Consider the following 21,211-nt stretch of genomic DNA (forward strand, 5'->3'; position numbering starts at 1 on the left):
ACAAAATCAGAAATGAAAAGGGAGACATAACAACAGACCCTGAGGAAATCCAAAACATCATCAGATCCTACTACAAAAGGCTATACTCAACAAAAACTGGAAAACTTGGATGAAATGGACAACTTCCTAGACAGATACCAGGTACCAAAGTTAAATCAGGATAAGATTAACGATCTAAACAGTCCCATTTCCTCTAGAGAAATAGAAGCACCCACCCCCAGCTACATTCCCAGCTTCTAGCTTATGGATCTGCAGTCCAATCTTGGTCAGGGATCTTCAGGATTGTAAGGTTGAATCGGAGGTCCCTGAATGTCCTTTGAGGTTCATGACCTGCTGCTTCTCCAGGAAAAGCTAGGAAGCTGGGGTACTCCTGACATGGATCACATCCAGTCTTCTCTTGTGCATATGTCAAGTGCACAGCCTCCTCACAGACCCTGACCAGCCAGTTGCAGATAAACCGGAGCTGCACTCACATCCGTCTGGTTATATGGCTCGCAAGAACTGTTTTGTTAAATCTAGTTCTTTTATTCATGTATCTTCCTACACCCACATGAGTGCAGTGCCCTTGGAGGGCAAAAGAGGGCGCAGGGTCCCTTGACACTGAGTACTGGGAGGACAATCAGGCCCCGGCTTTCAGCTGCTGAGCCCATCTCAACCCTAACTATCAGGAACTTTATCCTGCGTCCCTCCCTGTCCGTGCCCGAGTTGATTGCTGGCTTCCTCACCAAGCCCAGCTCTCCCTCAGGTGCCTGTCTCTCTCTAGTTTTTTATGTTTGCTTCAGAACTCTCTAGGTAGCAGTTTTCTTCAACCCCTTTGGAGGGCTCAAGTATAAGCTATCCTTCATATCAGATATTTACATTACGATTGACAACAGCGGCAAAAAGTACAGTTACGAAGTAGAAATGAAATAATTTTATGATTGGGGTCACCACAACATGAGAAAGTGTATTAAAGGGTCGCAGTGTTAGGAGGGTGGAGAACCACTGCTCTAGGGGTCCATCTACTTCTCCCTCCCTGTAGCCTAGCTGCGTGTCAGCAGGAACAGGCGGCTTACACAGCCCGGGAGATGAAATGCATAGCGGGTATCAGCAGCCCCTCCCCCTTCCCCATCCTTCCCGGTCTGAACCGGAAAGAGGATTGATTCCTCTTCATTTTGTTAGAAAACTGTTTATTTTAAGAATACTAAAGGCCAGGGCCTGCTTGTGGACGGAGGAGGGAGGACAGGCTGAAATGGGGGCTCCTGTCCAGAGTCCAGCCTGGGAGAGCTGGGGGAGCCGGCAGAGGCAGGAGAGCAGGCGGTCCCGAGCACTGGGAACCTCAGCAGCTGACGAGGTACATCCCTGTGGGATAGAACAGCGGTGCGTGGGGGCTTGCATGAGCTCCCCTCCCAACTCCCCACCCCACCCTGCTCCTCCAGCCCCGGAAGCGCAGCAGCTACCTGTAGCGAATCTCCGCTTCACCAGCGACATGCGGTAGCCGCCACCTAGCAGCTCCAGGTCCAGGCCGGACAGCGTGGTGCCCTCACTGGTGAATTGCGCGGCCACGGGGCTGGGAGTGCTGGGCCCCGACTGCGGCTGCCAGCTGGCTGACAGGTGGCCTGAGCCTACAGGGTGAGGGGTCAGCCTCGACTAAATCAGACCTCGCGCGCCCCTCGCCTAGACCCCGGGTCCAGGATGCGCTCCTGCCACAGGCTCTTTGCACAGGCTGGTCCTGTCTCCTGAGAACCCTCCTCTAGAATTCATCAGTTCCCACAAGCTAGAGTACGTCCAGTTTTAACAAGCTGCCCACCCGCGATTTCTCCCACGCAGCAGCCCTCATCAGAGCTGTGACTCACCCCCTGCCTCACACACATCTGGAAGTTTCCACGTGAACCTCTTTTCCTCTGTGTTCCTGGTGGCAAGGAATCTGGGTCAGACTCGACAGGACTCTGGCAGTTAGTTAACTGTGTAGCCTCTGCAAACCCATGCCCAGCCAAGCCTTAGACTCCCCCCCCCCCCATGCAGGGGTGTGTCGTGGCACAGCTAGCCCAGGGCTCTTGTTGGCCGGCTTGTATGTTCCCAGCTGGGCAGGGTGGCTCACCAGGTGGCCGCAGGCTGCAGCCGCACACTGGTCACCGGCTCCCCCACGGGCAGGAGGATCTGGACATTAGTGAGTGGCGTGGACACAGCAGTGGCTCCCGCACGGTAGCTGTACTCCACCGAGACCCGTGTGAGTGTGGGCCCGCACTGCCAGTGGGCGCTCATTTGCAGGGGCACTGATTCAGGTCCAGGGCGGGAGAACTTAAGAATGAAAAGACAGAGGTGGCTGGGCGACATAGCCATGGCCAGTCACAAGGGCTATGCAGCCGCTGCCCCCACCCTCAGCCTGGTTCAAGCAACATGCAACCACCAGGATCATACGCAGTACCGCGAGTGGCCAGCAGAGGGCAGGAGAGCGCAGAGGACATAGCACTATCTATTATTTGCATTATTTATGTAACCCGCCCTCGCCCCGCCCCCGCGCAGCCCCACCTGGTATCGCAACAGCACCAGGTTGTAGTAGGAGGCGGTGGGGTTCTGCTCAGCCTGGTGCTGTAGGGCCTCCGTCAGCGCCGCCATGTTCAGCCAGAAGTCTTTGGTCTCCGGGTCACTCTGGGAGGGGTCACTGTAGAGACAGGGACAGAATATCCTCACCCACTCCAGACTCGGCTGCTGTGGGTGCAGTAGTAGGTCCAGAGAGGAACAACCACTTGCCCCATGCCACACAGCAACTAGCAGGGGGCGCTATAGGCATTTAAGGCATTGGGCCCCTGGCCCCACTGATATCTGGGACCCTCTCCCACGGCCCATGCAAGGAACCTGAAGATCAAGTCAGCGTTGGGCTGGAAGTGTTCTACAGGGGCCGTGTTCACCAGCCGGAAGCTGAGGACAGGTGGTGGTGGGGTCCCACTGAACACACGCACAATGCCCGCAGGAAAGGTCATGGTTAACTCCCCGGTGACTCGAGCCAGGCAACTAGGAAACCGGGGACAGTGTGGGATCAGGGCTCGGCTTGGCACCGGTTCTGAACCCTCCTGGTTATACTTGCAGCCAAAGCTCCTGTGGGGCTCTGATTATTCCCAGCCTTGTCTCCCCAACTTCTTACTCTTCCTTCCCTGCCTGGCAAGATGAATTTCTCCAACCCAGCCTACATTTAAGTACTAATGAAAGTATCATTCCTAGATCCCCTTCTCCTGGGCCACCAGGAGTCCCAACCCAGAATCAATTGGGTGTTCTGAGCATCCCCAGCTTGGGTGTAGAGCTAATACTCTTCTTTGTGGCTTAATGCTAATGTCTCCTCTTGCATATGGCAACCCCAGGGAGGGCAAGCCAGCTTTAGAGCCCCCAGTTCACCCTTGACCTGTCCCCACTACAAGTCCCTTTGGCTCAGTGCCCATGGGCTCCTTAGAATGGCCTCAGGATTGCTAGCCTCACGCAAAAGCCCCTGCACTTGCCACCACTGCCTACCTGGGGCTGTGGCCACGGAAATAGGCATGGACATACTCAGTGAAGGCTGTGGCCACGGGCAGGGTGTCCTGAGATCCCAGGACCACGGGGCTGGGGCCACGGGAGATGCCTGTGGGAAGGTTAGGGTCAGAAGCAGGGCAGGCCTCACCCACTCAGACACCATCCTAGACAGAGAAGGGGCCCGAGGCCCCAAGGGTCCCCACAAACCGTGTCCCATCTGGGTGGAGAAGCTAGGTCGTTCAGGGGGGATGGTGGGGACAGAGGATCCCAGTGGGGATGGGCTGAGCGACCGGCACTGGAAGACAAGAGAGAATGGGGCTGTGAACTACCCAAAGCTGTCTGCAGGGACAGCTTCTGGCCTCTTCCCAACCTGGAGTCATCAACCTATCACCCACCAGGTCCCCATTGCTCCTGGTGAGTGGGCAGGACACTTTCCTGGACCGTGGTCTTCTCACTGTGGCAGCTAGGCCCTCCCTGGTGGGGTCAGCCGGCGTCAGTGAATCTAGAGTAAAGACATAGCTGGACTGAGACTCCCAGGAGTTGGGAGTATTAACCCTCAAGAAGAGACAATGTTTCAAGGGTTTCTGGCCCCAGATGAGCAGAGGGATAAGGGAGGGCGCTGTCACTGGGGTCTGTACCAGGAAGGATTGATGGGTTAGGAGGTGGGTAAGCCACAGATTTGGTGATTCAGTAGCCTACATCTTCAGAGTGACAGAGTCCCCCACATCAGCCGTGCCTCTGTCGGTAACTCTGATGTCCCACCCCCTTAGCTCTGCCAGGAACCATATTCTTTCCCTTGCATGCCAGCTAGCTGCCTGAGTTGGCTTCCTGCTTCAATGACATCTCCATTCATTGGTGGCCACAGGATCCACCCACACTTTCTCCAGCACAGGTGTTTAAGGTCACCCCCTCCTCATGGGGACCAACTTAACATCGCCCTCCTGCCCCAGGGCCTTTGCTTGGTCATTGGATGGTACCCCCTACCAAGGCCTCCATCTGTGCCCAGCTTGCCTGGGACACCTGCCCTGGGACACCTGCTGGGTTCCAGCTCACCTGCACCTCCCTCAGGCCCCCAGGGACCTGGTGAGGGTGCACGGGGCATTAGGCCCCTAGACTCGGGGTGCTGTGCCCTGCAGGTGGGTGGGCTCTGCGGGGTGCCTGGCCGGGGGACCCAGGACTCAGGCGACGGACCAGGGGCAGCACGAGATGGAGAGTCCAGGCCCGAGTCCTCCACATTCTCCGGAGACGAGGAGGAGAAAGGAGACGGGCTGGATGTAAAGCCCAGGCTGCTGGAGCCTAGGAAGGAGGGCACAGTCCGGGGTCACCACAGTCCACGCCTAGTTGTCACCGCCCATATCTGCAGATCCTTCACTCTGTCCCTGCCCCCTAGCCCAGCCTCCATGACCCCCATTCCAACCAAATCCCCACCCAATATGGCCTTCCGCCCCTCCTGCTGTGCACACTCCCTCTACCTGTGAAGTCATCATGGTCGAAGGCAGACTCCAGCGGCGGCCCAAAGAGGCTCTTGGACAGTGGCTCCTCCGAGGCCAGCGGCTTCTCAGCGCAACTGGGAACAGCGGCAGGAGCAAATTCGAGCTTGCTACCTTCCCACAGGCTGTTCCTGTTCCCAGCGCATGGTTGTACCCGCAAATCCTAGGCCTTTCAGGCTCAGTGGTTACTGCTTCCCCCAGGACCCCGCCTACGCAGCAGGCCACATCCCCCGCATCCCCCCCCCCAATCAGGAATTTTGACCCTTGTCTACAGGCTTCCCAGAGCCAGCGCAGCACAAGTACACAGTGGGCACTTAATAAGTATCCAATAGCGGGACCTTAGGCCAGGGTGAGGGAGCTAGAGGCAGGGACTTGGGGCCTATCATTGTCCCGGCGAGACCCACCTGCCAGTGCGTGGCGCCGACCGAGGTCTCTGTGGCTTCCCAGAAGTGTCCCCTAGGACGGACAAAGCCTTGAGTTTCTGTCTCACTAGGACCATAGCTGGCAATTGTCAGCCAGAGACCCAAAGTGATCAGCCAAGCGGGCAGAGGGACTGAGCTGGCGGGAGCTCCATGCGTCTGTGTGGCTCAGGCTAGCCGAAAATCCTGCCCCTGCCCCTGCCCCTGCTAGCACATAAGTCCCGCTTGGCTCTAGGTCTGGCCCCCGCTGCCATCTCCAACTAACTCTAACTCGCAGCCATTCAAACAATTACTCAGTTCCCTCCAAGGCACTTCCAAACCCAGGCAGGTCAGCTACTCACGCGATGAGTGCCTTTTCATGGTGCCCTGCAGAACAAAACAAGGAATCAAGCAACATCAGGTGCAGCTGCATTCAGTTGCCCCCCCTCCCGTGCTCACACGTTAACAACCCCCACCTCACCCCTGGGCCTGGAGGGAGGATGAGGCTGCCAGCCGTGGCCCTGAGCTGGGCAGCTGCAGCCTCAGAGCTGCAGGCCATGCTGCGTGTGGGGGCGGGCTTGATGTGAACATAGAACTTTCTAGGCTCCTCGTCGTCAAAATCAGAGTCACTAGAGGAGAAGCGTGGGGGCTCAGCCCCATGTGGGTCGCTGTCAAGGAACCGACCTTGAATCTGACCACATTCCTCCCACCCAGAGGTCCTGTATGTATGCCCGGGGCTTCCACTCAACCACTAAACCCCAACACTGGTGCCCTTCCTCCAGGCCGCTGCCCTGGGTTTCCCCCCAGGAAAGTCTGTCTCGTCTGTCTTTATTTTGAAATAGAATCTCTCTACATAGCCCTGGTTGGCCTGGAACTCACAGACTGGAATCACATTCAGAAATCTGCCTGCCTCTGTCTTCTATGCTGGATTAAGGGACACACCACCACGGCCGGCTCTCACCCTCCATATCTTTACCATCCTGAAGCACGTAGGACAGGTGCCCATACCCAGCCCTCTCAGGTACACAGAGTCGCCAAAAGGATATTGTTCTGAGATATATCGGGGCGCACAGTGAAGCCTTCGTCATCTACCTCTGGAGGCACCTGGGGAGAGGTGGGGGTCAGGCTTCCTCTTGCCCACTCAGGACCCAGAATACATTCCAGGAATGTAGGCAAATCCAGGGAAAAAACTGAGGCACAGCAGAATTCTCAGTTCTTCACATGGGGGGCCACAGAGGTGAGATTTGATTCTGAGCCCTGCCCTGGGCCCCTCTTGGCCCCTCCTTCCGGGCCCTGAAGACCAATCCCATCCGCCTGCTGCCCCTCCCCAGCAGTACTCACCCCTGAGTCAGACTCCAGGAAATCACTGGGGACAAAGGAACAGGGGTGAGTGACCAGAGCCTCTACAGGGTGTTCCACCATATTGTTCCAAGCCAGCCTATAAAGTGGGGGCCCTGGGGCTTCTTTGAGACTGTAGCAGACATCTAGGGGGAGCTGAGTCAGAGAGAGCCTCAAACAGTAGAACAGGTAAGGAGCTAGACTTGACAGTGGGAGGGGTCATAGCCAGCCTAGGCTACCATGGGCCAAGCAGCTTCTGGCCCAGCCTGGGTTAGACAAAGAATTCTAGATCAGCTTGAAGAATGGCGTTACTGGGCTAGCCTAGGACAGGTTTTTCTAGAGTAGCCCAGGCAGAGAGGATACTGGGTCAGAATCATATAGGGGACTTCCGTGTTAGCAGGGGCAGGATTTTGGGGTAGCCTGGGCAAGCGTGGAGCACTTCCTCACACAGATGCACGTGGCTCTCGACGGCTCAGTCCTGGAAGGCGGAAAGCCTTGGCTCCACGGAGACGTTTCATTGCTGTTGACAGAAGGGGGTAGCTGAGCTCTGGAAGGTTCTTTCCCTCTGTTCAGTTCCCCCTCCCACACCCTGGGTCTAGCCTGGGCATCCAGGCCCAGACGTACTTGCCTTCCTGCAGGGCAGCTGAGCTGTATGCATCGAAGTCCAGAGGCCCTGAGGTCGGGGGAGATGGAGACGTCTGAGGGGTAGAACCAGGTCTGCCAGGGACGGCAGCACCCGGACTCCACAATGGATGCCATGGAGGGGTGAGAAGGGACTAGGCAAGGCAGACCTGGGGCTGGCAACTAAAGACAGCAAGGAGCGCTTGGCTTTCCTGGTCACCTGGACCAGGGGACACAGTGTGCCAGCAGGGGGTTGTGGCTCAGGTGAGTCAGGACATGCGACTAAGGTCACACAGCAAGGAATGAGAAAGGACGCAAACCCAGCCTGGGTATAAAACTCTCAACAAAGATGTGCTCAGCGGCTTCAATGGCTGCCTTACGCTACGGAGGCGGCAAGAAACAGCTGAACCTCCGAGCCGACCTTCCATAACCCGCCTTGGGAATCAGGTCTAGGAAGCCAATATGTGAGAGCAGCCATCAGGCGCCTTCTGGGGGACCTGGAACCGCACTACCCTACTTTTCTAAAGAAGAGACTGAGATCAGAGAAGTCCTGATGTCACTCACCAGGCTTCTCGCGACCGGTGCCCTTGCTCTCTGCAAATTTCCTGAGGAGCATGTCCACCGTCACATTTTCCACATTCTGCTTAAATTCCTCATGTACCTGGGTAGGGGGAGGCGCGAGGGGCGGGGCATGAGGGGGTGAGGCCTCGGTGGGTGTGACATGAGGGCGGAGCCTCTCGCTTGCCCAGCTTACATTTATGGCCCATTCTCACCTGCCCGATCTGCACGTGGGTGTCCTCCACAGAGTGCGCATAGGAGCCCAGCAAGGCCTTCATGTGCTGCAGGTGTGCCTCCTCCATGGCCTGAAAACGCTGAGGTAGGAGGGGCATGTGACCAAGCTAACCAATCCAATCAGCCCAGCTCCTGTCTGCTCTGATTGGCTTAGAGAAGCTTAGGATTTCTGATGCAAGTCAAAATCTTTATGAGTCCAAGGACCAGTCTGGTCTCACGAAGAGAAAAATCACCCTGCTGGATTAGAGATATTCTACGCTTCAACACACAAACCTCCCAGCACATCCTCTGTCAGGCTGGGAGTTCCTAGAAAGCAGTGACCAATGGCAGAGATGACATCTTAACTAATGACACCATTGGAACGCCTGGATCCAGCCTGATGCCACTGCACTCATTGACCAAGGATGTTTTCACATTAGTTTAAATGATGACTTCTACTTTTTTTCTCAGAATGCCCAGGCTAACCTTAAATTCACACACACACACACACACACACACACACACACACACACACATATTTGAATATATATACACATTTGATATATATATCTCGCCTGATCCTCTTGCCAGGACTCTACAGCTCCTACAGCTGAGAGACAAACCCCCCAGGATGGAGCACCCCAGCAGGGACCGTGAGATCTACAGGGTGGACTTCTCACCAGGGCTGAGTCAAGCATCCTGATCTCAAAGTCGGCTCGGGCTGAGTTGTACTTATCCACAGAGCGCCGCAGGCTGTCGGCGGCCTTCTTGCTTTTGGTTTCTGCCTAGACACCATAGACGGGGGACAGTCAGGTGGCTTCACCACCCTGCCAGTGTAGTGCCTACCACTTTGTGGCATGCTATCTCTCTCTTTGGTCACGAGACCAACAAACCTTGTCCATCTCCTTCTGGCTGGTGTTCTCTCTCCGCAGCCTCTCCAGGTCCATGCAGCGGCTCAGGTAATTCTCGCGAGACTTTGGCAGGAGCTGCCCGACGCCTGACAACATCTGCACTGCATCCACAGTGCCTAGAACTTCCTCCTTGCACTGTCGGGGGAGAGGAGGCAAGCAGGGAAGGAGTGTGGCTTGGGGGTGGAACCCTGCCTAGGATCCCCCCACCCCCGTGAGAGGCTGGGTTGTGGCTCTCATGCATGCTCTTCTGGGCTCATCCATACACACTGAGTCACAGATGTGTACGCAAGCTCCTCTGGGGTCCTGGGAGCCCCAGTGCCCCTGCATGCCTGCTGGGGCAGCCCATTACCTTCTTGTGGGTCTTGAGCTGCTCCTCGCCGTAGCGCAGCACATCCTTGAGGAGGTCGTGTAGCTTCCGAGTCAGCTCCAGGTGGCACAGTGCCAGTTTGTCCGAGGACACACGGAAGACCTCCCAGAGCGGGGCAAAGGTCCTGCAGACAGGAAGAGTCCAGCTCATCTGATACCCCAGGGGCCCCTCACACACAACACAGCCGTCATTGCTGATACGGAACTTGGCAGTTGTGTCCATCTGGTCCCAGGCCAAGGTCACTTGAGTGTCCCTCCCCGCTCCAGCTGCACTCACCCCATGGGGGTCCCGTTGCTGGCTAGCTTGGAGAGTTTGGCCATGGCCTTCGAGTATGTCTCCTCGATGTTGGCCCTGGGTAAGAGAAGGGGCAAAGAGCAGATTACAGTACCTCGAGAAAGGCCTTTTCCTGCCTCAGTTTCCCCATCTCTACAGCCTGTTCTCAGAAAAGAGTTCCAAGTTGACTGGACAATTGTTTTCCATGGGTAATTTTGTTTTTCCTTAAGTAATATTTTATTTTATTTAGTTTTTTTTTTTTTGTTTTTTGTTTATTTTATTTTGACACAGGAACTGGCCATGTGTATGGCCTAGATGGGCCTCAAATTCATGGTAATTCTCCGGCCTCAACTATCCCCAGTGCCAGCAACATGCATATTTTCCTTTCTGATGCTAGCACTCAGGATCATAACTCTCCCTGTGAGCAGTGATCAGTAGAGGAGCCATCAGACCCCTGGGGCATGATTTAAAAGGGGCAGCAGCCCAGTGCAATGGCTCAGTGGATGAAGGTGCTTGCAGCCAAGCCCAGTGATGCGAGTTCAATCCCCAGAACACACATGACAGAAGCAGGGAACTAGGTCCCCTGCCCTTCACATGCCTGTCATGACATGCGGCAGCCCCTCCACACAGGTAAGTTCAAAACAGAAAGTAAAATAAAGATAAACAAAGGCACCCTGAGGCAGAAGTGGGCCTGTGGGATTGGAGGGACTGGGATGAACAGGTCATTTGATTCCCAGGGAAGGTGTTTTGAGGGAGAGCTCTGGTGGGCGTGTCCCAGCACCCAGTCTCCAAGTGGGTGTGACCTCAGCTCACCTTTCCCTAATGAAGTCAGCCAGCTCCTTGGTGGCCACAGGACCCTGCTTCACACAATGGTAGAGGACCTCAAAGCCATGGTTTTTGTCGCCCTGTAAGGGATGAGAGGAGATTTAGAAGTCAGAGAAGGGCATTTAGGTTGCCTAGCAACACAGACCAGCCTTGGAGACCAAGGAGCCAAATGGCTGTAGAGATGGGGAGAGACCTAACCAATCACAGGCTGCATTTCCCCACTGGCTTGAGGGAAGCATCCCTGAGACCTCCACTTCCTGGGTCTCTGTGTGGCCAGAGGTCCACTTAATGTGTCTTCCTCCATCATCCTCCATCTCATTTTCTGAGCCAGAGTCTCTTACTGAACCAGAAACCCGTAATTAAAGCCTCAGAGATTCCTCTCCCTCCAACTCCCCAGTCCCAGGGTTATCGGCAGCTTTTTAACGTGGCTGCTGGGGTCTTACAATGAAATCCTGATGCTTGCAATGACAAGCACGTTTCCTACCAAAGCCAAGAGAGGGACAAACCCATGCCAGCCTCAGGCCCAAATGTCCCAGCCACTGCCCACCATTCCTCACTTTAGAGTCACTGTTATTAGTGGCTCCCACTGTCCATTAGCTGCCCCCAAAGTCCTTAGGGTATTTCTGCCTCCCCCACCCCTCTCCGCCCCAGCTTCCCTACAGACCATTCCACAGCTCCACAGCTCCACAGAGCCCTAGCCCCCACCCCCCCCATTTTCTCTCTTCCAACGGAAGTGCACTGGGCCACTTGGGGCAGTGGCTGCACCTCTCTGAGCCTTAATTCTGTCATGTGAGAAAAATAGAGGCAATGGTAGCAGCTGCCACACAATGGCTTTATGAGTGAGATGCGTCTGGGTAATAATGAAGGCTCCACACACAGCTCCCACTGAGCCCACCTGCTGCTACTGGGGATCCTGGGTGAGGCTGCACCAGGCACTGCCGCCCAGGGCATTATCTGGGGCCAACACAGAGCCACCCACTGGCCCGGTTCCCAGACCTGGCAAGCCCTCAGCACTGTCTGCCTCCACAGAGTGGGCAGGCAGCAAGGGTCTGAGGAGGGACTTCCAGAGCCTGTGTCTCTGGTCAGAACTCCTGGGTGGCAGCCAAAGGACACTGTAACACGGTTTGACATCTACTGCTTACACGTCTGCCATAGCTCCTCAGAGATCTCCAGGCTTCTGACCTGGCCTTACCTCAAAGGAACTGGGGCACACCCATACCAGTCAGCATTGGGCTCTCAGTGAGGAGCTGGGCATGTGGCTCATGAGTGGAACCCCTGCCTAGAATCCTCCAGTGAGGGGCTGGGGGTGTGGCTCAGAGATAGAGCCCCTGCCTATTACATGTGAGGCCCTGAGTTCTATCCCCAGCAGAGCAAAACCAGAAAAGGATTCCTATATATCAGCCACAGACCTATGTCCCACAAGATGCAACTCTCATTCATTTCCTGTCCTAGGCACACTGAGGCTGGTTGGCCAGCCCCTTCCTAGGGAGAACCTCTGAGCTAGTGGGATCCTGAATCAACGGTCTGAGGCCCTTTCAGCCATGCTATCTTGGGGTATGCATGGGAGGGAAGTTGGGGTGGCTTCTATTTTCTCTTCGCTCATTGACTTCTCCTTCCCCCCGTTTTTTCACACCTCGTGGAATATAAAACCCTGACAATCCACTGAGGTGGTACTGCCACTCCTAAGTGTGGGTGTCTCTTGGGCTGCTGCTGCTGCAGGACAGAGGTTCCATGTAGTCCAGAGGACAACACCTCCAGGGGGATACTCGGCCATTCAGAGGCTATGGGAGAATCTGAGTCTTAGGGAGAAGCCTGAGCCCTGCAGGTGGCAAGGGATGGTGGGCTCTTTAAGAAAGCAGAGGCAAGTTAAGAAGAGCTCCAGCTGGGGAGGGAGTGGGGATTGTTGCTAGGGGCAACGGGTTGCTTAGCAACCAGCTACCACTTTGCAAGCTGTGGGCCTACCAAGGAGGAAGGGGCTTTTGAGCCTGGTGTCTCCCTGACTCCAGGCTGCTCCTACATCCTTGGTGGCTCTCCAGTTCCCTGGCCAGAACAACCCGGAGGAGACCTCAGTCCTTGACTGCCACCTCTCAGATAGATTCAGGATATTTCCTGAGGTTGTGATGGCATTTGCACATCCTGAAAAGTAGCCTTCAGGGCTGCAGCAAACTGGGCTGTGGGTTGCACTGAGATGGGCTGAGCTGCAGGATCAGATTGGCTCTCTAGGTCCCCAAGAATGGCAGTGGCTCTCAGAGCTCAGCTGCAGCTTTGTTCCCAGACCTGGTTTGCAGCAGGCCTAGATGGCCAAGGGTGCAGAGGTCAGTTTAATTTACCCCTTAAAAAAAAAAACCCAAATTCCCAAGATGGAAATAAACATGGAATTTCCCTGGCTGGGTTGGCCTCGATCTGGGAAATTTGGTCTGACCCCAGGTGTGAGGCCAGGTTACTCTGACATATTATCTGTGGAAACATGCTCCTCTGCAGCCTAGGCAGGCTTGGAGCTGTCATTCTCCTGCCTCAGCCTTCCTCAGTCTGCGATCCCAGGTGTGTACCCCCACACCCAGCCTTGTACTGCTGTACTGTGCGATTCTCAGAACACACATGCTGCTCTGGGCCGAGTTCTCAGGGCATCAATCTGTTCCTTGCTTAGAGGGTCAAGGCAACCCGTGATTTAACCTCTGCCTTCCATCTGCCTAGTCTCCCCCTGACCTTCTAGCCCTTTGTGAGCTCCCACAAGCCCTTTGTGAGCTCCCACAGAAATGATAGCAAAGAACAAAATGGAAGAAACAGCAGGTCTTACCCAAAAATGTTCCCCAAAATAGGACATCCTGGTGGCCTCTGTCCTGCGTCTGTCTGAAAAAAGAGGTAGGGTGGAGGGCATGGGCCATAGCCAAGGGCCTGAGCAGGGAAACTCCAAACACCTTCCTTTTACAGGGACTAAGGGAGTGAAGGCCCAGAGCAGGAGCAAGTCCAGCCTTAGTCCTGTAGCCCTAGGCAACAGAAACACATGCGTCTCATGGGGCTGGGATGGGACAGGGGGACGAGCTGGAGGGGAGGGAGCAGATGGGGTTTTAAAGCATGGACTTGTGGGGCCAGAGTGGTACTGGATGAACTGAATTCTAGACGATGGTTCTGGGCCATTTCAGATGTAGGGAAACTGAGTCACGTCCCAAAAGGAGAAGCTACTTGCCAAGGTCAAATGTCAGGAAGGGAGCGTGGATTTTGTGACTGAAACAGTGGGGTGGTTTCTGTGGGAACAGTCTCGGCATGATGAGCCTGGGAGGGCAGGGTCCCCTTGGGCCTCACGGTCAGTTCCCACATCGGGGGCTTAGACGCCACTGCTCACCTGGCTCCAAGTCACGCAGCTCTGTGCCTCAGTTTCTCCATCTGTAGGAGACAGAACACCCAGAGAAGGTTTGGCTAGAGACAGACTCCAGGTCGCTCGTATGGGGTGGGGCCGGCAGCAGCAGAGGGATGTGTAGAATTCTAGGCACAGGAAGGCTCGCTGTCATAGGAGCCGGTCTGTTCTCATCCATAGTTCATGAGCTGCTGGGCTGCATGGTGACAGCTGGAGCCTAGGAGGCCCAGCGACAGACGAGACGAGACGGGACAGCTGACCACAGGACCACAGGACCGGACCACCTGGGCCCCACTGGGAGGGGACTCACTTAGCCTTTAGCTTCAGTTTATCTAACATTGAAATTAGCTGCCCCCCTTTTTCTCTGTAGCCCAACCTGGTCTGGAACTCTGGGTCCTCCTGCCTCAGCCTCTGCAGGTGCCTCTGCAGCACCTGACTGGAGCTGATGGGGAGCAGGGGACCTGGCACAGGCTCCCCTGGGCCAGCCTAGAGAGGCAATGTGTACCAGATACAGGAAGGACGCTGGGGACTTTAGGAAGGATCTGGCAGCTGGGGTCCTCCAGCAGGTTATGAGTGCACTGGGCAAATGATGATTTCATTTTCCAATGAACACCCTCCAGCTTGGCTTGGGCCATGCCTCTCTTGTGTGAGACAGGCTGACACTCTAGGGCGGAAAACAGCAAATGTCCATATTGTAAGGTTTTTGTTTGTTTGATTTTTGTTTGTTTGTTTGTTTTTTTGTTTTTCGAGACAGGGTTTCTCTGTATAGCCCTGGCTGTCCTGGAACTCACTCTGTAGACCAGGCTGGCCTTGAACTCAGAAATCCACCTGCCTCTGCCTCCCGAGTGCTGGGATTAAAGACGTGTGCCACCATCACCCGGCCTTGATTTTTTTTTAAGTAGAGCCATACCCTGTATCCCAGGCTGACTGCTAACTCAGGGTCATCCTCCTGCCTCAATCTCCCAAGTATTGGGGTGACAGGTTGGAACATTACACCCACCTTTCCTTGCATATCCTGGTGTCTAGCTGGGACCAGGCAGCCTATCTGAACCCCCTAAAGTGTCCTGAGGGACCGGGACCTTACACCAACGTGGCAGCTTGATCTTTATGTCAGTAAAATCCATGTCTTCTGTGGGCCAAGCCCTCCTGCACACATGCCTGGGGACCACGCTGGGTAGATGACAGTTGTCTTCATCATCTTGGGCAACAGTCGCCCGGAAGCCATCAATGTCCCCAGAGCTCATGTTAGACAGCACCCTGCTTCCCCCCCCACCCAACATAAAAGCCACTCTGATGGGGCATACTTCATGCTGTTCCCTACCCCACCTGGCTAGACACCAGCTATCAGGGCCATGACTGCCCACCTGGCTCTACCCAGCAGCCCTTGATGGGCCGCAACCTTCACCCAGATCAGGGCCGCCTGAAGAGTGGCGCCAAGGATAGGCCCAGAGGCTGCCACCTGGCCAGGAAGTGACAGACCCGACCGTTGGCCCCAGACCCAGAGCTGTGGGATAACTTCCTGTTCTGAAGAGACAAAGATTGGGGTCAAACTCACCGATGGGCACTGAGAGTTGGGGCCCCTGAAGGATGGGGTAGGCACCGGGAGGCTATGACCCCTGACACTTCCGCCAGCACTAACTGGAGGCCTCTGTGTCTGGGGGAGGACAGGAAGCCTGGCCCGCCCTGCCTGCCACCCAACCGTCACCTCCCCGCCCAGCAACCCTGGGACCTCCCCACAGTCACAGGGCAGCCACACAAATGGGGGAGGTAAGGGAGCAGTCTGGAGGCGACATGATCACTACCAGAGAGACAGACAGACAGCCACAGTGTCTACCTTGGCCCCAGCTGGGTCAGTATGCCCACGAGCAGGGACCGAGGCTTGGAGATAGATGAAGCCTCACCCTCAGAAGGGGAAACTCAAATATTCTTACAACTACTTTAGGATTAACAGATTAAAGTTTGTTTTTAGACATGGTCTCAGGTAGCCCAGGCTGGCCTCGAAATTCACTATGTAGCAGAGGATGACCTCAAATTTTTGGTCCTCCTGTCTCCTCCTCTGGGTGCTGGGGTGACGGTGTGTGCCATCATGCTTGGCTTCGGTATGTAAATATTAAGTAGTACAAGGTGTTGCTTAGCCCCATGTTCTTGGGGTTTCATTTTGTGTTTTTAAACCATGTGATTTGGAAAGAAGTTAAAATACCAATAGAGGCCTCTGAAAATGTTTTAGCCTAAGACAGTTTGCCTAATGTAACCCGGGGCTTTCTGGGCTTTACAATAAGGTCCAGGGGCAGACACTGCCCAGAGGCACAGATCAAGCACCCCATCTCCTGACACCGAGTCCCCAAAACCTGAGGCTTAGGTGTGTGAACAGCACCAGGGAACTGAGTCAGGCAAGACTAGACCAGAGATGCACTCTGGGGATTGGATAAAGGCTGGTTGTGCCCACAGCCATTGACTCTCACTGCCTCCCCTCCCACACCAGCCAGAAATCCATGGGGAAACTGAGGCCCCTGTGCCAGCCTTCCACTGAGTCATTTCATTTGTCACACATACTTTGAGCACCACTGTGTACCCAAGTCCTTGGGGTATTGGTGATGCTGGTCACACCCTTCAAAGACATCTCACTGACTCCTTGGCTGTGACCCCATTTAATGAATGCAATATCATAATTACTATCACAGGAGTGGGTGTTTACAGCGCGCTGTCACTCCCACAACCACCTCTGATCTTCCTACAGGCTTTCAAACCATTTCACAGAAGGCTCAGTCAGTCCAGTCTGGGCACACAAATTTGGGGGTGTCAGGCTTCCTGCCTGGGACTCACCCTACTATCCTGCAAGAGGCAGGGACTAAGACCTGACCTTCCACTTGGGACCCCACCCAGGAACCAGCCTAGGAACCCTGTTGTAGGTGATGGTATGTGGGTCAGGGTGTGACCTGGGCAGCCACATGGGTGGGACCAGAGTGACAAAGTCCGGGTCTTGATTGGAGGCAGGTCTGTCTTATGGTCAGATAGAAACTGTCCTCTACTGGCCTTAGGTCTTGCTGCTCTGCCCCAGGCTAGACTGTATCCATCAATCAAAATCATGGTTTGTTTTGTTTATGCTTCTTTACGAGGCAGAGTCTGTGTATGTAGCCCAGGCTGGCCTCATGCTGCAGATCTTCCAGCCTCAACCACCAGAGGATTGGAATGACCACACCAGGCTCAACCCATTTTAAAGTGCTGAAAACAGAGTCTGCCTTAACATTTGACTAAAGATTGTGGTCCCCATCTGGAGAAAATGGGGCACAGGTGTTGAGAATTTGTGACAGATAGTCTGGCTTCCTCAACCTCTATATTCCAAAAAAGAGACTAAGGATCAGGGAGGTGCTGTCACCTGCCCAAGGTCACCATGAAGCAGGTCCTGCGATGCTGAGGGCAAGTGGAAGGGCGGCCATCCCCGACCTTCTCTGCACCCTGATCCTCATTCACCTAGACTAATTCTGTCCCTTGGAGCAGATGCCGGCCGCCCCCCTAACAGGGCGCGGGAGTCCCTGGTGCAGGCTCCAGGCCTTTCCAGGCCCCGCTCGCCCGGGAGGGGATCCTGCGCTCCATACTCCAGATACCCCGCAATACCACCACACTCGCCCTGCAGAAGCCCCACCAGCCTAGCAGCCCTAGAGCGGGTGCAGAGGGAAGAAGAAGACCCTCGTTTCCAGGCGAGGATGAGGGGCAGCGAGGGAGGCGGCCCCCAGCTTAGGGCCGGGGAGCTGCAGGCTTGAGACTCGGAAGAGGGATTGGGGGTCCTGGGGGGCTCTCAGCCTCCCAGCCCAGGATTGAGAGATGCCACGGAGTGGCGCCCCGCCTTCTGCAGACTGCACCTGCGCTCGGGCCGGGTCAGGATGGAGGCTGCGTCTCCGCCCCGCACCCCGCCTCCGCGCCCCGAACCCCGCACCCCGCACCGGAGCCCCGCGCCGGGGACACTTACCGCCTCTCACGGCGCTACCTGCGCGCTCCAGATCCGCGCCCCGCCCTCCCCGCGCGCTGCGGAGCGCGCCGCTGGCCCCGCCATGGGTGTGGTCAGGAGGAGCTCCGCCCCGCGGTGCTTCATAAACCCTGCACTGGTTGGCTGAGCCCGGACATTCATCCGTAGGCTATTTGCATATTTTAAAGCGACAGGAGAAGCTCCTTGATCTCTGCACCGGTCAGTCTCTCGGGAGACTGGGAGAGAAGGAGGGGATAGCTTTTATTGAGTACCTACTGCGAACATGGCTCTCTGTAGAACCCCTCCGAGACTGTGCGTGAAGTGACATTTAATATTGAGCCTCATTTTACAAACAAAGGAATCAAGGAACATGGCTAGGAGTTGCTTTGGAGGTCATACAGCAACTCTGGTCCATCCATTCATGTGACATGCCATTTATTTATTCAGGCTGTGTGCTGGCGATGAAGTCAGGCTGCCCCAGCACTAAGAAAGAGCCACATATCCACTCCTCTCCCATATGATAATTTCGAGAGACTTAATCCCCGGCCTGGGCTCCATTTCAGTCTTCTGTTCAGGGATACAAGGTAGCATGATGATCCTCAGGACTACTGAGCCATCTGGCCCCCTGCCGCAGAAGCACCTCCAAGGAAGTGGGACCACTGGCCAGGGGACAACCAGAAAGCTAAGTGCCCTTCATCTCCAGTACATGCCCCTGCAGCCTTGGACCCCAGACACCCCAGTTTGGGCATTTTCCCGTGGTGATCAAATCCAGGTCCACCTCAGATTGAAGCTGCCCCACTTCTTACTTGAACCATCGACTGCAGCTCTGCCCCAAATGATGCCAGGTTCCGAAGGCAACCACACACACTTCACACTAACTTCACACACTAACACACTAACTTCAGGGCAGATGAGATGGCTCAGTGGGCAAAGATGCTTGTAGCAAAGCCTGAACTTGTTGAGGGAGTCCTGAAAAGTATCCTCTAACCTGTGGCATGTGCACACTACCAATGAATCAATTAATCAATTTATGCATCAATTCAAACAATACAGATTAAACATTTAGATAGGCCCCACACCCAGCTGACCGGTGACCATCAAAGTAAGATAGTCCGCTCTCCATTCTCCACGCTGTTTAGAGTTTTCAAATGTCCTTTTGTTGCCCCAAGAGCCCTCTAGTCACCTTTGGGTTCTGGGATTTGAGAATGGTAAGAAAAGCATCTCTCTCTCTCTTTCTCTCTCTCTCTCTCCCTCTCCCTCTCCCTTCCCTCTCCCTCTCTCTCCTCCCCATATGTGTGTGGATGTGTGCATGCATGCCATTGCTGTGTCCAGAGCTGGAGTAGAGTGGGTTCCAGGGTCTGAAGCAAAGCCATCAGAGCCGGATGGAACCGGTTTTGACCTATAATCACTCTCACCTGCCATTGACTGGTTCTAGGCAGGTGCTGGTCTGGAACTCAAGACTTGATGCGACAGCTTCCTAGGCCCTTTCAGGGGTGTGCACCCCCATAGCAGCCCTCATTCTCGACATGACTCAGTTGTATCTCCGTGATGAGGGCATGGGAAATGGAAGAAACTTTCCCCTAGTGAGGAGGACTATCAGGAGGAAGAGTGTGATTGTAATTTTGTGTGTGTGTATTTATACATATGTCTCAACTGGTGACTATTCAATGATTGTGTGTCAACATGACACAAGCTAGAGTCATCTAGAGAGGACGGAGCCTCAGTTGAGATACAAGCTTCATGAGATACAGCTGTAAGGCATTTTCTTTTCTTTTTTTCTTCCTTCCTTCCTTCCTTCCTTCCTTCCTTCCTTCCTTCCTTCCTTCCTTCTTTTCTTTCTTTTTCTTTCTTTCTTTCTTTCTTTCTTTCTTTCTTTCTTTCTTTTTTTTTTTTTTTTTGGCATTTTCTTAATTAGATATCGATGGGGGCAGTATAGCCCACTGTGGGCGGTGTCATCCCTGAGGTGGTAGTCCTGGATTCTGTAAGAAAGCAGGTTGAGAAAGCCATGGGGAACAAACCAGTAAGCAGCGCCCTGCTGTGGCCTCTGCACCAGCTCCTGTCTTCAGGTTCCTGCCCCGTGTGAGTTTCTATCCCGACTTCCTTCGGTGATGAACTACAGCCAGTGATTGCGATATCCCCACCCCATCACTTTATGTTCATCACAATAAAATACTTTGCACCAGAGCTTTGAAAGGAACGGGTTAGTTGTGGGATGTCCTCCCAAGGGTATAAACCCTGTGGAGCGAACCACTGACTGCCATAGTACTTCCTGCTTGGATCCCAGCACTTCAGAGGCTAGCCTGGGCTCCCACATTGAAAAATTCTGCGGGCTGGAGAGATGCTTCAATGCTTAAGAGCACTGACTGTTCTTCCAGAGTTCCTGAGTTCAATTCCCAGCAACCACATGGTGGCTCACAACCATCTGTAATGGGATCTGATACCCTCTTCTGGTGAGTCTGAAGACAGCTACAGTGTACTCACATACATTAAAACAAAACAAAAGAAAACAAAATAAAAAACTTCTGGGATGCACCAATGGGTTGAGTCCACCAAAAACTCAGCTAAAGGACTGAGAGATGATGGACACATTAGGAGGCGTGGCTTCAGTTGGAGGGAGGGGTCACCTCTCCCCTTCTTGGGCTCTGAGTGGTGAGGAGGTGAGCAGATTTACTCTCCCATGATGCTCTGATATGACCAGGGCTGACAAACTATGATCTGGGTGGCCCTTTCTAGGTGACCCTGGTCTGAGTCTGAGATGCACGCCAGGCCCTGCCCAGTCCCCATGCATGTCCCATCTGCCTTGCAGGAACCTCCCAACATTGTACGGTGTTTATTATTATTATTATTATTATTATTATTATTTTGTAGGGTGGAGGATAAGGTGTGATTGGGATGTCTGAGCACACTCAAATGATGTTCTACACTGAGCCATGCCTCCACCTGCCAGCTCCCCTACTGATTGGTCATCTTCTCGCCTTCTGGCTCCAAAGCCTCCTGGGACTCTTGGAAAGGTTACCCAGTGTGGGCTCTGTCCTCGAAGGGCCGGGAACCTGGGGAGATGTGATGCCTCACACAGCTGTCAAACGAGGTGTGACACACATTCCAACACCCGACCCTCCTTGCAAATCTGGGGCAGGGATGAGCTCGGAGAGGAAGCCAAAGCTCAGAGGCTGTGGCTAAGACCAGGGAAGGCGACACTGCAGCCTCAGGAACATGCCAGGGCTGAAGGCTCCTTCCCCCTGCCCCACCCCTGCTTCACAGTGTGTGCATGTATATAGGGTCTTTGCTGACCCTGGGGGATCAGCAAGTTCAAGCATCTTCCTTTCTTCGCTGTCCCCCTCAGTGTTGGGATGACAGGGCTGTGCCACTTCTTTTGTTGTAAGATTTTATTTATTTTATGCATGTTAAGTAC

The 21,211-nt window shown here is 54.6% G+C and overlaps 1 protein-coding gene across 2 annotated transcripts; it reads right to left on the reverse strand.

Annotated features, from left to right (window-relative positions):
- Positions 1-686: 686 nt before the first annotated feature.
- Positions 687-17,851, reverse strand: Fcho1 (FCH domain only 1). 2 transcript variants are annotated; one of them, XM_021218865.1, is made up of 28 exons: positions 17,803-17,851; positions 13,824-13,864; positions 13,278-13,330; positions 10,469-10,560; positions 9,659-9,733; positions 9,365-9,506; positions 8,998-9,150; positions 8,785-8,889; positions 8,107-8,205; positions 7,898-7,994; positions 7,341-7,385; positions 7,160-7,232; positions 6,716-6,740; positions 6,421-6,478; positions 5,856-6,034; positions 5,737-5,761; positions 5,381-5,432; positions 4,959-5,053; positions 4,540-4,782; positions 3,882-3,988; positions 3,694-3,781; positions 3,487-3,595; positions 2,839-2,994; positions 2,512-2,644; positions 2,081-2,280; positions 1,836-1,891; positions 1,440-1,604; positions 1,153-1,341 (listed from the first exon to the last, which is right to left on the reverse strand). In XM_021218865.1, the coding sequence occupies exons 3-28, from the start codon at positions 13,302-13,304 to the stop codon at positions 1,319-1,321; spliced, it is 2,622 nt and encodes an 873-aa protein (XP_021074524.1). In that variant the 5' UTR covers positions 13,305-13,330; positions 13,824-13,864; positions 17,803-17,851; the 3' UTR covers positions 1,153-1,318. The 2 variants fall into 2 exon arrangements, with proteins under 2 accessions (XP_029388027.1, XP_021074524.1); XM_029532167.1 differs by lacking the exon at positions 17,803-17,851 and having other exon boundaries at positions 687-1,341; positions 13,278-13,326; positions 13,824-14,135.
- Between the last annotated feature and the right edge of the window lie 3,360 nt (positions 17,852-21,211).

The sequence above is a fragment of the Mus pahari genome, chromosome 19, assembly GCF_900095145.1.
Source record: "Mus pahari chromosome 19, PAHARI_EIJ_v1.1, whole genome shotgun sequence".
NCBI lineage: Eukaryota > Metazoa > Chordata > Mammalia > Rodentia > Muridae > Mus > Mus pahari.

Bases quoted from the DNA above. Each gene is read 5' to 3' on its own strand.
- Fcho1 (XM_029532167.1), bottom strand. From the start codon at position 13,304: ATGTCCTATTTTGGGGAACATTTTTGG. The intron at 8,890-8,997 runs GTTTGTTGGTCT...TATGGTGTCTAG, and splicing joins GCCAGAAGGAGATGGACAAG to GCAGAAACCAAAAGCAAGAA. The intron at 6,035-6,420 runs ATATCCTTTTGG...ACAGCGACCCAC, and splicing joins CCCCGATATATCTCAGAACA to ATGGGGCTGAGCCCCCACGC.